Source organism: Phalacrocorax aristotelis, chromosome 7, assembly GCF_949628215.1.
Source record: "Phalacrocorax aristotelis chromosome 7, bGulAri2.1, whole genome shotgun sequence".
NCBI classification, from domain to species: domain Eukaryota; kingdom Metazoa; phylum Chordata; class Aves; order Suliformes; family Phalacrocoracidae; genus Phalacrocorax; species Phalacrocorax aristotelis.
In genome coordinates this window covers 23,769,538-23,784,885 of record NC_134282.1, presented here as the reverse complement: position 1 = coordinate 23,784,885, position 15,348 = coordinate 23,769,538, and the positions used below count along the sequence as shown (strand labels likewise).

At 39.2% G+C, this 15,348-nt stretch overlaps 1 protein-coding gene across 3 annotated transcripts in view; it reads left to right on the top strand.

Moving 5' to 3' along the window:
* Positions 1–2,699: 2,699 nt before the first annotated feature.
* Positions 2,700–15,348, top strand: part of CLSTN2 (calsyntenin 2) — a 461,620-nt gene continuing 448,971 nt past the window's right edge. For 2 of the 3 annotated variants that reach the window (XM_075099252.1, XM_075099254.1), the window contains exon 1: positions 2,701–2,858. In XM_075099252.1, the coding sequence (XP_074955353.1) occupies positions 2,837–2,858 (22 nt within the window). In that variant the 5' untranslated portion in view covers positions 2,701–2,836. Of the gene's footprint in view, positions 2,859–15,348 lie in introns of all 3 variants that reach the window. The other variant, XM_075099250.1, reaches the window with a different exon arrangement.

Sequence of the window (15,348 nt, the reverse complement as noted above, 5' to 3'; positions counted from 1 at the left end):
GATGTGAGTGTCTTCCTATATGAGCACTGAAATTTTGGTACAGGCTGCCTCGAGGGTTGACCAGAGGAGAATGTTTTTCCAGAAGAGTGCTTGCTGGTAGACGCGTGGCATGCTGGACTTTTCATCAGAGCACTGTGTCTTATATTCAGCTTTGCTGTGAGGCTGCTGTGTGAGTGTAGATGCAGAAATTGCCACCAGCTAACTTCATCTGTTCAGGCCTGCCTCTCACTCAGTGTCTTAAGATCTTGTGCATATTTGCACCTCAAGGAGTCACTCCAAGAACCAATAGTCCTTCAGTCCTTAGTGAAGAATGCACTGTTTGATTATTTTCTTACATTTTTTTTAAATTTACACACACATGCACACCCCAGTGCAGGCCGTTGGCTCTCAAACTAGAAGGGCTGTCATTTTTACGGAAGGTCTAGGTGCCTAGCTGCTATAAATAAGCATTATTTCTTTGGCTTGAAAAAAAGCTCAGTGACAGTCTGTTTTTAAGTATCCCTGTAATCTGGGGGGACAGGGGGACAAACTTGAGTGGCTGTATTTACATGTGGAACAGTGCTACCTCAATTCTCTGAGAGTAGATTTTAGTTGTGAGTGGTTGCCCAAAGAAATACATAGGTGAGAAGAGGCAGATTCCCAGCAGATATCAATTATCTCAGCCTCATTCGCTTGGGTGGAGCTGCCAGTTTACTGCAGGATTTGCTGCAGGATGCTGGCAGAGAAACGGGATATCAGCAAACACATTAGTCAATTGTTGCACAGCAGTTTTTTTGGCATGTGGCTGTTTGCTACAAATTGCCCTCAAATGCTTTACATCTTCTTGGTACACTGAGCTATTTAGTATATTAAGCTTCATGCACTTCAGTGTCCTAATAGAATTCCTTATGTAGGCAACGTATAATGTTCTAGCTGGCAATGTGCATGTTTGTAGATATGTATACATGTATATAAAATCAGGAGTCAAGGGCCAAACAAGAGGCAATTGGATTCTAGTGTTAAAACGTCAAGTTTTCAGTTTTCTTTGCAGCCATAGAGGGGTTCTGAAGCCAAGAAGCCATGCAGGGCTAAAAGCTTCTTCACGAAAGACACAACAAGGGAAAGAGATTAGTTTCTCCTGACTCCAGGTTTCTGCTCTATCACCAATGCCCACCAGATGTCATATCAAAAGTTTTTTCACAGTCATGTACATTGAACATATGACCAGCTTATATTTCAAAAATTCCATTTTCACATCCTTTTCAACAGTACGAATCTCCTTACCTATAATCTGTCTGTGCTTTTGACTTCAAAAAGTTGCCAGGTAGAAAATTCCAAATTGAACCTCCCATTAGCTGTGGGTACTGTGAACTCGGAAAAAGATAATGAAAAAAACAAACACCAGTTCTCAGCCCTCTTTCATCTGAGGAAGTTCGGGTCCCGCTGGCAATTTGCGTATTGGCTAAAAAATCTTGCTCTTGGGACAACTTTCTTATGTTAGATGATATTACTGGGATTCAGAGAACTGTATCTTCTTCCATGCCAGCATATCTTCCATTTTGCTTGTGTTTACAAGAGGATGTGTTTCCAATTTTCCTTTCTTATCAGGCATCAGTAGGAGCTTCCACCCAGCTCCATCAGAACAGACACCCTGGGAAGATCTAATCTCAATTCCTTTTCTTTACAGAGTTAGTCATAGTGGGTCATACAGTGAGAGTCAGATTTTCTGGGGGAAAAAGGGGCAATGCATATTCTTGTTTTTCTCCACATTTTTTTTTTTGGTATGGTAAGTGCTCCCCAGGGAGTGGGAGCACGACCCTCCCAACCACGTAAGTTATATCCACCCTTGCAAGTGAAACATATAAAGCTCTTCCTAATGTCACTGTTTGCAAGCTTTTGCCGTAGGTGTTTCTCTGCTGTCCCTTTTCTTAGTATTTTCTATATCAGAAATTTCTACGACTCTTTGTATTTTGTGATTTTTGTATGCATGTATTTTTGTATGCCTGTTCACACCTTCCTGTGGAGTTGTGATACAGAAACTTTAAAGAGATCAGAAAACAGTATTAAGACACTGGAGACTCCAACACTCCAATCATATGATGTTCACAAGGCTTTTTATGTGGAGAACTGGGGTTTTATGAATTTTAAAAATATTTGAAAATACTATCTGGTTAACCTTTTCCATTAGAAAAACTAACAGAAAAAAATCAGGAGAAAAACATATGTTTGCATCTTCTTCTTTTTTAATAATGAAAACAAGTTTTTCTATATACATTCTTTGATGAAACTGGTATTTTACTTCATAAAATAGCAAAACAATATTTTTTTTGAAGAGCTACAGCAGAAAATTTGGGAAAATAAAGTTTTCAGAGTAGGAATCGCATATGATCATAAAAATAAATGTCAAAAGAGTCATGATATGCACAAGAACTCTTTAAATATACTAAAAACCATTAATAAGATGCATACTTGGGTAACCCCACTGTGTTTAGGCCTCTTTTTTATTCCTCTTGAAATCTAGAAAACTTTGCATGAGGAAATTTTGGAGGATACCATTCTGTTTTGTTTCATCTCACAAAGTACTGATGTTATGTTTCTCCCTCACCCTCTGTCCCCAGATGTAATCTTGCACTCGCTCCTTTATGACCTTTCCAGGGTATTTGTGTACTTTCCCTTATTTAGATTGCAGCAATGCTCTCAGCTGCCAAACTACTGATTAACTTTACTTCTGAGTTTAATGTGGCCCAGTTTAGTGCCACAAAACAAAAACAGTTGCAGGAAATCTAATTGAAAACATGAACGTATATACTCAGAAGAAAGCACAAAATGGAATTTATGGAGAGAGCTGAAAATAGCCATGGCCATATGGATTTCATTGGGTATGTGCAACATGCTGATACTATCCTTTTCTTGGTAGCAATTATCTGCTCTGTATTTTCAAGTCCTCTAATTTTTGTTTTGCATTTAGCATCTTAAACCCATTCAGGAGAAACGTACTTTAAGCAGCATTATTATGCAAAACTGTAAACTGGGTGTAAACATTTTATAAGCAGCATGTTCAGTCTTACTTTTTGTGGTGGGTTTTGGTTTTTCTGAAATGAAAACATTGTTTCACAGCTGCTAGCTTACTGGGTCACAAGTTAATAGTGCCTCTGCCTAATGATGAAGTTGGGTTATTACTGACTGTCTCATCATGAGATAGGCTGCTGTGGATTTTTTCGTTTTTAGTAGTTGTTGTTATAAATGCTGTATCGTTAGTGTGAATCTTTCTTTTATCTCATATCATAAAGTATACTTGATGTATTGTGAATCTTTCTGTTTTCTGGTGGAGTATCAGCTATAAGTAACCTGAAGTAGGAATTTGAGCATCATATTTAAGGAATAGAGTGTTTTAGGATGATAGCTGTATTTCTCAACCGACTTCACGTTTGAATTTCCTGGATGCATAGGAAAAGATAGAAAATGTTGTCCTATATGCTTCTAGTAATATTTTAAAAGAAACTTCAGAGAGAGAACCTGAGTGATCTATTGCTGCCTTGAAGTAAAGCTGCAAGAAGAGGAACTTCAAGAAATTCTCTGGGATTTCAACTGTGACTTTCTTTGATGCTGTCCTGAGAGGGGATATAATGTAATCAGTATATCTGCAAGCAGGTGAAAAGCATCTTGTGTAAAGCACCCACTTCCAGCAAGCATTCAAGGTATAGGGTAGATGATCATTGTACATAATAGGAGAAATGCTGGAAGATTTATTAGCGTCCTTAGAAAGGTAGGACAGCTGTTAAGTGATACAGTCCAGCTTTTTGCTTCTGTAGAAGCCATTTCTACAGGCTGTTACCTCCATGTCAGAAGCACCCTTTGTTTTACAGGCTATTGTTCTTTGCATTTATCAGAGTTGTTCCCTTGTTTTGCTCTGTGGCATGTTCTATAAATCATACTTTGGCAAGAGACATTGGGGGATTGTTTACTTTAGAGGTAATAGTACTTGGCATTGATAGGACACATCAGAGAGTCACATAAAACTTCACTAAGAATAAACTGAGCTTCATAACATCCCTCTAGAGCAAGTAAGTATCATCATTCTCATTTTTTCAAATATGAAATTTGACGTTTTAGTATCTTATGGGGTGTTCTGTTTAGCCTTCATATTTTGATCTTAAACTTGTGGCTGAGTGGAATCCTTGTGTCCTTCACATGGTAAAATTATCATGTGATGCTTACTGTTCATGCTACTCTCTGGAGAGTCATGGGCAATGTGAGATGGCCTTGGCTGCCTGGAATTGACTCCAAGGGATCTTTTCTCAATGAGGCTTGAGGCAGAATGCCTTCTTCTTGCTGTTACTCCCTGGTCAGCTGTCAGAAATATGTACATTAGTTCCAATCTTATTTTCCCTGTCCATATGGAGTTGAGTTTCTCAAGCCAGACTGCCCAGTGGAGGCTGGCGAAGCCAGCTGGAGCAGGGCCTTTACAGCTGGGTAAGCCTAAATGTACTTGAACCAAAGCTCCCGAGACACATAAAGTTGATACATCCCTGTGTGACTCCAGGGAGAAACGCTGGATGTGAGATCTTGAGTGCATAGAAATTTGGAAGACAGGTTCATATTTATATTTACAGACACTAGGGAACAAAGAACAGGAGCTGTAAGGGTCAAATGTCTTTGTACTCCTGGCTCAGTGATGCAAACCCCTAGGCGGGTAAACGTGACTAAGACCCATGATGTTTTGTTTCAGTTCAGGAAGCTGGACAAATCAGGGTGCAAAAGGATTCAGACAACTAATCCTGACCTGAGATCACAGTCAGAGGTGGCTTTTACAGGACAGGGACATAAGTAAAAAACCCAAACAAACAAAAAACCCAAGAACTGGTCTTTTTCTCCAAGCATTACCTATGGATCATGGGGATAAATGAACGATCTGTCTTCCCATAAATGGTAAATTATGATGACATGAAGAGGGAAAATAGGCTGTGTTCCAGCACTATGCCAGGAAGCATTAACTGTTGATTCATATCTGGGAAGGATTGTCACAATGACTGCAGACTTAAAACCCTGGTCTTTGAGAAGAGATAGGTGTCCACTTGAGAGCTGTGTTACTGGAGAATGTCAAAGAATAAATGACCAAAATTATGCCAGAGACAGAAAAGCCAAGATGAGAAACTGCCATGTATTTTAGTTAAGGGACTTGTAAAAACGTGCATTAGTGCTAAACCGCCAGCTAGAAAGATTGAGTCAATCAGTGTCTTGATTAAATTACATCATGCCAGAGCCCTAGATGGCATGAAATGGCATAGTCCTGTTAACTTTACTGAAGCTTCAATAATTTGCAACAGGTTAGGACCTGACTTCTTACCAAGTTATTTGGAAAACTCCCACTGACATTTATCAGGTTAAGGACAACTGTATTCTCTATCTATAGCATTTACTAAACACTCAGGGTTGAAAAACATTATCTTGGCTTTAAACAGTGGCACTAATATTATAAGAAAATGTTTCAGGATTTCTTTTATATAGCTGGAATGTTCAATTTTCCAGTATTTCTAAAGGATAATATGAAAAACAGCATATATCACTGAGAAACAATTACCTTGGAACAAAATGTTCTTTTTGCTCAGCTTTCCCCGCCTTTTTTTTCTCACTATACTTCACAACATTATGCCCAAACTATTTAAACATCAAGTGTTTGTGGAGAGATAAATATAGTGTGCATACAGCCATTAAGGCTGAAACATGTGCTTTTAATACTAAAGGGAAAAGGTGTTCTCATAACTTGATAGTTATTAAAAACAAATGGAAAAGCTTCTAAGACAGAGACTGGTTTAGTCTGTTGAAAAAAGATCTAAGGGCTAATTTTTGTTTCGCTACTAAAAGGAGTTCAGGATAATGAGGCTGACATTTGCCAGTTGTTCTTCTCTATTTCTTACTCGGAAGGAATCCTAACTAGCCTTATGGCTGTACTTATGGATAAGGTCATTTCTGCTTCATTCTTTTTTTTGCTTCGTTACTTCATGCTGGATTTGGAGTTTGTTTTGTTTTAACAGTTGCTGCTCATTGCTTCCAAAAGTGACCGCCTTCTTACAACACGAGGGGTTACATATCATTTCAAGCTGTGAATGTGTTTTTGTGAGCATGGGAGCAGGAGGGTGAGAAAAATAAACTAGACATGTGTGGCAAATTGTGATTATACATAGGGTGAAATTTATACAATGTAGTGATATGCTCCATGTATCACAAGCTGGCTGTACTTCCTGATGAAGAAGGGTAGTCTAATGCTGACTATATATTCTTTATTCTGATTATGACATTTACAGCTCAGCACCTCTGAGGACAGGAGCCTGTGGTCTTGCAGCACTCCTGTGTGCAGAGTTAGCATTGGTTTCAGTGAGAGATTTTTGTTGTATGTGCCTCTGCTTCTGTGACACGATGCAAGGGAAACATGGGTACTTGAGTTTATAAAGTAGAACATTTTCCTGTTTTTGGCCTGAAAAATTTCTGATTCTGTTCTTTGGAGTTTTGTTGAGGGTACTGGCAATTCACCCTGTCCTTCCAATGGCCAGCAAAATTAAGCAGATGTGTATTTTTTCTTTACTTGCTGGTTGATGCTTCAGAATGGGCATAATGAACTGAAGACATTACTCTGATACTTTCTTAATTGGAACTTTTCCTCTTGTTCCACCACTTTCCAAACTTCTGTTAATATGCAGTAACTCTAAACAACAGAGGTTTGGTAATTGGTTGTATGTGAATAAATTATGACCAGATATGTTTAATGATGAATGTGCATGTGTATGTAAGAAAACAGAAGACATCTAAAGAAAATATGATAAGCACAAGGGCTATGAAGTAAAAAAGATGTTCCTTAGTTCTAAAAGCCATAAACTGTCAGGCATTTTAGTGATTTGTCACCTCTACATTAGCCACTGACTCAAAGTATTAATGGTAAAAGCAGATAATTATAGCGCTGTCCTCTAACAAAGAAGCTGCTATAGCTGGGTAAATAACAGGCCCTATAAAATTGTTTTAAATTTGTGTTTGCACAGCAGACAGCATTCAGTAAGCTTGTGTTAGCTCTGGAGGTGTTTGTGAAAGGGAACTTTTTCTTTTTTGTGTTTTATGTTGAAATATCACAGGAAAGAATGAAAGGTAAAAAAACCAACCAGATTGTGTGTTGTTTTAAAGTGCCTGCTGCAGAGGGACAAAGCCAAAATGGCCTTCTCGAAGTCCAAGGCAAGTCTATGGGGTTGCTACGTAGCTTGCTGTAGTCAAGCCTCATTTTCTTTCAGTAGAAGTGAAGTATGGTAGTGCATTTTTATAGTCGCTGTGATATTGTCTACACTTTATTCCTTATTCTTTTTCTGGCAGCACCAAAATATTGACTTCTGCATGACACAAAAATAGGAAGTATGCTAGCGAGACCATCCTACTGTAGATGTTCGTATGGCCACAGCCACATCTAGCCAAGGCTAAAGACCAACCTAGTTGGTAAATTGATTTATTTCTTGCTACAGAAGCTGTCCAGTTAGAAAAACCTGAAACCTACTGCCAAGGAAGTGCTGGTCACTGCAGCTATGCTGCTCCCTCAGATCTTGGGCTTTGCTTTACCTTCAAGCTGCATAGCATCTATCACGAGTATTGTGTGATTTCAACGAACAAAATATCACAGAAGGATAGGCTGTAGGCAAAACTCTAGGGAACGTTCCATTTGTAGCTCAGGACAGACAGCTACTCTTCTCTGTGCTGCGGGAAGTAACTTTCTCTCGGTAGAGCTGAACAGTGTGACGTGACAGTCCTGATGCTCACCCAGCTTCCCAGTCGACAAGGGAGAAGGTACACTTTTTAAAGGAAACTGCCAGCACTAAGAGAGATGAGAAAGATGTTTTCTGCAATGAATATGGACAGCAAAAAGACAATGAGAATAGAGCAGTTTTCTGTTTCTAATTAGTGCTTCACACTGAATATATTGTGAACATAAAACATCTTGCAGAATAAAAAATCAACAGGACAACAGCAGCCATCAGTTCAAGTAACAAAAAGACACTTATGTTTCAAAAACTGAATCTAGAAATATAGTTTAATGAGCATTTTTCTAGAGAAAATTTAGCATTTCCTGCTGTACTGATGTTTATATCAGATAAATATTAAGTATTCTCAGTTGAATAGAATTAGTTACCACAGAAAGCTCTTATCTTATCCAGCTGAATCTACTTACCACGAGCAAAGTAACCAAGTCATGCACTTGCTTAGATTCCAACTCAATTTAGGGAAAGGGTAGAAATTAAATTGTTCTTGGCCTTGATTAATGTTGAAAATATTGATCAGATGGCTTATCTGCCAAAAATGAAAGGCTTGTGAATGTTCTTTGAAGATGGAGCATGGGTTTATTAGTAAGACTCTGAGGGGACGATTCCAATAAGTTGATATCAAGGGATTTTTTCCTACGGACACCAGTGTTTAATTGTAAAGGCTTTACTGAAAGGAAAAGAAATATGTTTTTAAAGTGTTGTTTTTCTTGTATATACACACATCCATATGTACTTGTCTGTGTGTTAGTTGATAGAACCTATTCAAGGTATAGATTGTCAAAGAAATGCTTATGGCCACCCAATTCTGAAGATAACTGTATCTTGTCCAGTCTCAGAGGTAGTCCATGTTAAACTGCTGTGCCATCAGGAAGCCATCGCATCAGCTGAGGAGGACTTGAGGACAGCAGTGCTGTGGCAGCGTTGCCAAACTGCCATCTGCACAAAGGCGTGAGAGGAGCCAATTTTCAAAGCACAGTGTCTGCCTGATGCTGTTCATTTTGCAGGTTTTACAGCTCTTCTGCCCAGCTGCAGCAATGCAGGGTGGCAGTACTGCAGTACCTCACCTGGTAAAAATACCTGCCTCAGTGTCCACTTGATTATGACAAATGTTTTACATGGCTAACGTAAATGTCTTGAGGTAATTTTTTCCTTCCCCCCGTTATCTTTATTTGAACAATTCCTTCTGTCTTCTCTCTCTATTGATTAGTTTCTGGTCTCTTTCCTCCTTTGCTGTTTATACTGTTGCTTCCTGCCACTATTTTCCCCACTTTCTCCACTCCCTCCTGCTGATACTATTCTGTATCTGTTTTTATGCTGTGCTGATTCCATTTCCTTTTCTTGTGCTTGTTGGCTTTTATTGCATTAAGCACAACACTGCTGGTTTCTTTGTTTGACGTATGTGGGATGAGATATGGCAATACATTATTTCACCGAAAATTTTGCTCAAAGAATTATCCCTCCTGGGTGAAATGATTGTTTCCTCTGTTTCAGATTAACCACACTAGGAAGGAAATATTTCATGCTTCATTATTACCATTAATCTTCCAAGGTGCCCCTCTGAATGAAAATCCATTGTTTTGTTTAACTGAGAGGGACACCAATACAAGTTATCTAGTATAATTATACTTTTAACAGATGTATCTGTCAGGTTGCCCGGTGTTTGGTAACATAACATCACTGAATATTATATTGCAATGTAAAACACATTTTCAACAAGGTATGCAGGCCTGCACTTTTTCTGTTAACTCTAATAAAATGTGATGGTACTTAATCTGCTGTAGTACACAGGGAAGTATATTTACCTTTCAAGATCATAGGAGACTTGCCTTAAATGCTATTTCAAGAACACCTAAGGTGATGGAATGTGAATGAAGAGCAGGAAAGGGAAGGTAAAGTTCTGCACCCTTCGGAGTTGGTAGCAAAAAACCTCCTTTGCGGGGAGATAGGATCAGGATCATCAAATGTTACCTTTGGTTTTGCTTTCTGGTTACTATTGTGGGTATTGGTGACCTGCAGTCAGAGAGGCCTTTTCATCTGAGGTGGTAGGAGACTGAATGCTTCATGTTCTTCATGCATCATTCCCCTTCCTGACTCATTGCCTTTGGAAAGCAGCAATTTATGTTCTGCAGCAAAAGAAATATTAATTTGCAGATGCTGCTCGCTCATTTCTTTAGGTATTTAAGTACTTCTGTAAAAGCTTTGCATGAATTAATATGTAGGATGTGCCAAACTCATTATATTTCTAGCTATGATTTATGATTTCATCCTTTTCCTTTTTCAACCAAGAATACTCAGGTGTAGGGGAACACTGTAAAGTAGAGGAGCTCTGGAGGCAATAAGCCCATGTGTTCCATTAGCTGTGTGTGCTGTCTGGTAGAGGTTTGCAGTGTCTTGTCAGTCCTACAGTATTTTCTACGTTTTTGTGTTATTTGTTGCCCATAAAGCAAACCGAAGTATTCCTTTACCACTGACATAGAGGGGGGCTTTGAACTAAGCGCTTTGCCTCTTACATCTTTCCTTGCAATACATTTTTATATTTATTTTAAATGCCTATACCAGTGGAAGGGCCAGATTGGGGAGCACAGGAGCGATGGGTCCCTGCTCTCATGTTCTATATACTGACCACAGCTGTCCTCATGCTGGAAAGATTGGGCAAAATCTTCGCTGGACCTTGAAATGCTGCGATAAAGCATACCCAAAGTACACAGAACTTAATCTCTGCACCCTTTTCAGGTGCTTTAAAGCAGGTGTTCTAGAGACTCTTAAAAATACAGCTATGAGAAAATTTTTACGTGCAGAAAACAACATATTTTGTCCAAATCTCATTTTGGTAAAAAGCTGAACAGTTTTTGTTGGAGCTTTCAATGAAGTAAAATTCCAGCAAAACTTCAACCCAGAATGCCAGTGCTTTTGGACTTATAAAGAAATCAAAATGGTGTTTTTTAATCGAAGCTGTTCAATATTCTTAACTATGGGAATCACCACTTATATTAAGAAAGGAAGATTTATTTATATGCAAACACTTTTTCTGAAGCTTAGTATTTGCAACCTATTGGGTTTTACTCTTTGGAATCAGATTTGCACATGTGAAGATTTATCACACTGATTGAAATGGCTATCCTTATTATAAACCATGAAAAAATTAAACTTGAAATTATTTTGACAGACTGGTTAGATTCCTGCTTCCTCTAGTGTGCACGCTCACAGTAATGGATTCTGGTGCTCAGCTGACTTTTTAACAGTTTGTGTGAATACCTTGGTTCATAAGGCACTATGCATCAATTTTGTATCTCAGCTGAAAACCAAAATGCATATTAGTCATTTTTGTCTCTGATATCAAAAAAGATTTTAATCTCTTTCAAGTATTTTTCCTTTCCTGTATTTTGAAAGCAGGTTACCTTTTCCAGATCTTCCAAGACAGGTTAGCATTAGTTTCTGTGAAAAGGGAAGAATCCCTCTGATTATTAATTTTTATTTTTCAGTATATCCAACACTTCAGTAGTGGTCTCATAGCACAAAGCAAAATACGGAGAGACTTGAGATGCTTGAATACAAATAATGATTTCAAACAACACCTACAGAATCACAGCATGGTAGGGGTTGGAAGGGACCTCTGGAGATCATCTCGTCCAACCCCGCTGCTTGATCAGGGACACCCACAGCAGGGGGCACGGGAACACGTCCAGGCGCGTTTTGAATGTCTCCAGGGAAGGAGACTCCACACCCTCCCTGGGCAGCCTGTGCCACTGCTCTGTCACCCTCACAGGAAAGAAGTCTTTTCTCATATTGAGGTGGAACTTCCTGTGTTCCAACTTGTGCCCGTTGCCCCTCGTCTTTACTGGAGTTTTAGTGGGGGTCAATGAGGTTAGAATGGAGAATAAAAATTAAAACGGGAAATTCAGGAAAGTAAATCTTTGAGACTGTAGGATGTTGTTGGGGAAGATGAGGATTCCTGCATTGTCAGTCAACAGCCCAACATTGGGAGAAGAGAAGGCTGTATCTGCTGTAAGTCTCAAGATGTGGCCCTTTCTGTAAGCAAAACTTCCTGTTGATTTCAGGGAGTTTTGCCTACATAATCAGAACATACCTCTAGATCAGCCTAGTCATGGGGTTGAGTGGACTTCCACTGTGATGTGGCATAAGAGATCTCTGTTTGTTGTTAGGACTGTAGATGTGAAGTGTCCTGGGAGAAGAGAAAGCTTTAAAATGAACCAGATGTCCAAAGCAGTCATGACAAAGTGCTGTATAAATCTAAATATTAAACCTAGAACTATTCATAGAAACAGTTGTGACATTCATGTAATGCTCCCTAATAGACTGCAGTGATGTCTTCAACTAACTGGTGTCTAGAATGTGGCACTTGCTTCCTGAGGTCCAGGATAAATTTTGCTCCATGGAGGCAGGCTGCTGTTGATGCGCCTGGGTAGGGGTTTAACACAGAGGCTGCTATGTGAGGATGTGCTCATCCGTATGGTAAGCCAAGGTGCAAAAGCGTGGGATGGGAACTCTGGATTTGTCTTCTGAGTTCACAGGAAAACAGGTAGGGATCACATCCTGGGCTCCCCCTGAGGGTAGGAACTATTTTTTTCAGAGGTTCTTCTTAAGAACTTTTGCTCTGTACTTGTGTAAATATCAGGTATGCTATGGCCTGGGCCGATAAATCCATTTAGGTACAAATGGCATTTTTCTCTTCCAGTGTTTAGTAAATCCCTCTTTTCCTACCATGAATTTAGTTTATGCCTGGCTTTGTGAACTTGCTCGTAATTTCTGAAGGTAGATATAAGGTTTGGCTCTGCCTAAAAGTAGTGGAATAGTACACTCTGTCCTAATGAAAAAGAAGCCATAAAGTACTACTACTAGAGAGTTATTACCTCTTCCTATCATCCAACATATGCTTGGTGCCCACAGAATGTGTAGGCAGATTATGTTCTTTCTTTTGCAGTCTTCAAATGTAATGGAAGATCAAAGATGCTCCTGAGTTGACCATATTAACTGAAGTGCTATTTAGTTGTTTGGAAGAGCTGAGGAAGAGAGTGAGAAACTAAATTCTCATCTTTGTCACCCAAGGAAAAATATTTAGGTCTTCCTGTGTCAGTTGCAGAAAACATTGCCTGAGGATGTAATATAAAAAGCAAAGTAGAAAGTCTCTGCGCTGTTGCAAAGACTGATGTGATAGTCGTTGCTCCTGCTGCAGAACACTGCTGTGGTATTTTGCAGTAATATTCTTAAAATATTCCCCCCTCCCCCTTCCCGACCCCTGCCATTTCTTTAAGACAAATGTCCCTTTAAGTAAAAAAAATAAGGCCTAGGAATACAAGGAATTCAAGTCTTCTGTTTAAGTCTAGACTTAACTGCATTTATTTAATTTTAATTTGGTTGTCTTAGTAGAATGATCTCCTTTGTTATTCTTCCCCACCCCTGATCATTTGACCAAAACTTCCTGATCTTGGAGGAATTCCAAGACGGGATTCCTATATCACTTGGAACAAACAGTCTTCTCAGGCAGTCACACAGCCCAAGAGCCAACAGGCAATGGAAATTTTATAAATATAAAAACACTGTGAATGAAAGCTGTCAGACTGTATTATGTATCCTGGCAATAACAATTTCATTTTTCTCAAGTAACATAATTGTATTTTTTAATTATTTTGTTCTTAAGTGGCCACTTAAAGCTTTCTGTCTTCCTGCTGTGTTTCATCCAGGTAAGGCCAAAAGAAATACAGCGAGTACAGAGTACAGGAACTGACTGTGTATACCTTCTGCCTCCTCCTTCAGTAGACCTTGCAGGGATCTCTTCTGGCGCTTCTCACAGTAAAAGATAGATTGAGAAGAGGTTTTCGTTAGAAAACCATGAACTAAGACTCTGAGAAACATCAGGTGGAAGTTCAGAGGCTGAGTTCTTTCCTCCCAAATAGAAGCTGGACTATAGACAAGAGCTTCTTTCACTGGAAAATGAATTTGAAGGTAAGTACTGAGAATAGTTTAGGGTGAAATTTGTAGAGGTCTTTAGAGCTCTCCATCCATCTTTAGTCACCTACTTCCGTTTTTAACCCTGGTCTCAGTACCTGCATTATAATTATATCATGATGAGCTCCCAGGTCACTCATGCTTCTGACCATGTGCTTCTGCATTACCAAAAATCCTCTCATCTCTCATCTCTACATTTCTGAGGGAATCCCTGTAAAGTCCTGATGGTACTGCACTCTGGTATTTGATACCAACAATCATTTCCTTTGTTGCTGCTGCCACATATTGAAGAGAGTTTCTTGCCATTTCTTGAAGAAAGAAAAACTACAAAATTCCTGGCTTTGAAGGAAAGTGATTTTGTGCCGTAAGACAAAGTTTGCAAGGGCTCAAGGTGAATACTTTCATTACAGTTAGAACCTGCAAAGTCTTCCACACTTAAGTTCCTGGTCAGTATCATCTGTATATTTTGTATTTGACAGGAATACTAATAAATTGGAAGAACTCCAGTTATTCCTTCTTCTCAAGACAATTTCTAAATAGATTAGTTCGGAAATGGGAAATGGAAAGAAAGCATTCAAATGATTTCATGTAGCTTGAGTTAGGATATTCCTTTGCAATCATCTTAGGCTTGTAACACCTATATTTTATTTCAAAGAAAATTGACTTCTGGATTATCATATTAACCAAAATTAAAGCAGAGAGAATAAAAATGAGGGGATTATTAATGTGTGTTCATGACATCCCTGCAGCATAAAAGTCTGATATTGCCACGTGAACAAGATAATGTGAAATTGAAATCTGTATATAGCTTTTTTCAAAGCCCTAAATAAAGTGACTCTTTAATTTATCAGCACTTCAGCTCTTTTAGAATAGCAGATTTGGAGAGCCTCAAATAGCACAAACTTTAAACTAGCCTTTTTGTTAGGTAAACCTCATAGTGTTTTTACATGTTCATGCAGATAAATTGTGGCATAAAAAAATGTAGTATGTCCCATGTTTACCTACATTTTACCTCTGGTTTTCTTCTTTATCCCATTCTTTTAATTTCCACCACACACCTCTCTGGGTACCTAGCACAATTATTTTTCTGAGGAGGACTGTAGTTTTCACTTTCCATGGGCATGTGAGGATTGCAAAATGCAACTCCTCAAAATGCAGCCTTCAAAACACTTGCTGAAAATGGGGTAAATAGCAATTTTTTTTTTTTGTTCCTGTTGCTTCTGTTGATATCAATAGCAGCTCCTACTGATTTTAATGGAAAGAGATACTGTGGCCACAGCAGGAAATCTGGCACAGCTAAAGTAAGTGGGCAGCAAACTACTGGGGCGGGGGGGGGAAGTAAAACAGCAACCGAAAAGCTACCATCTTTGCCTGTGCAGGAGGAGAGAGGACCCAGCTGGATGAGAACAAAGCACTGCCCCATATTGTTTTTTCCCTTTGTGAAAAGCACAAAGCTGAACTCTGATTCCTGCCTGAGCAGCAGCATGGGCGTAGCTGGGCTACACTTGCTATTCTCCAGGAAAGCAGAGTGTATAATGGTAACACTTGCCCAGGGAAGGGGGAGGCATGGCTGCTTTTAGAAGCAGCAGTTGCATCCCCTCTCTGG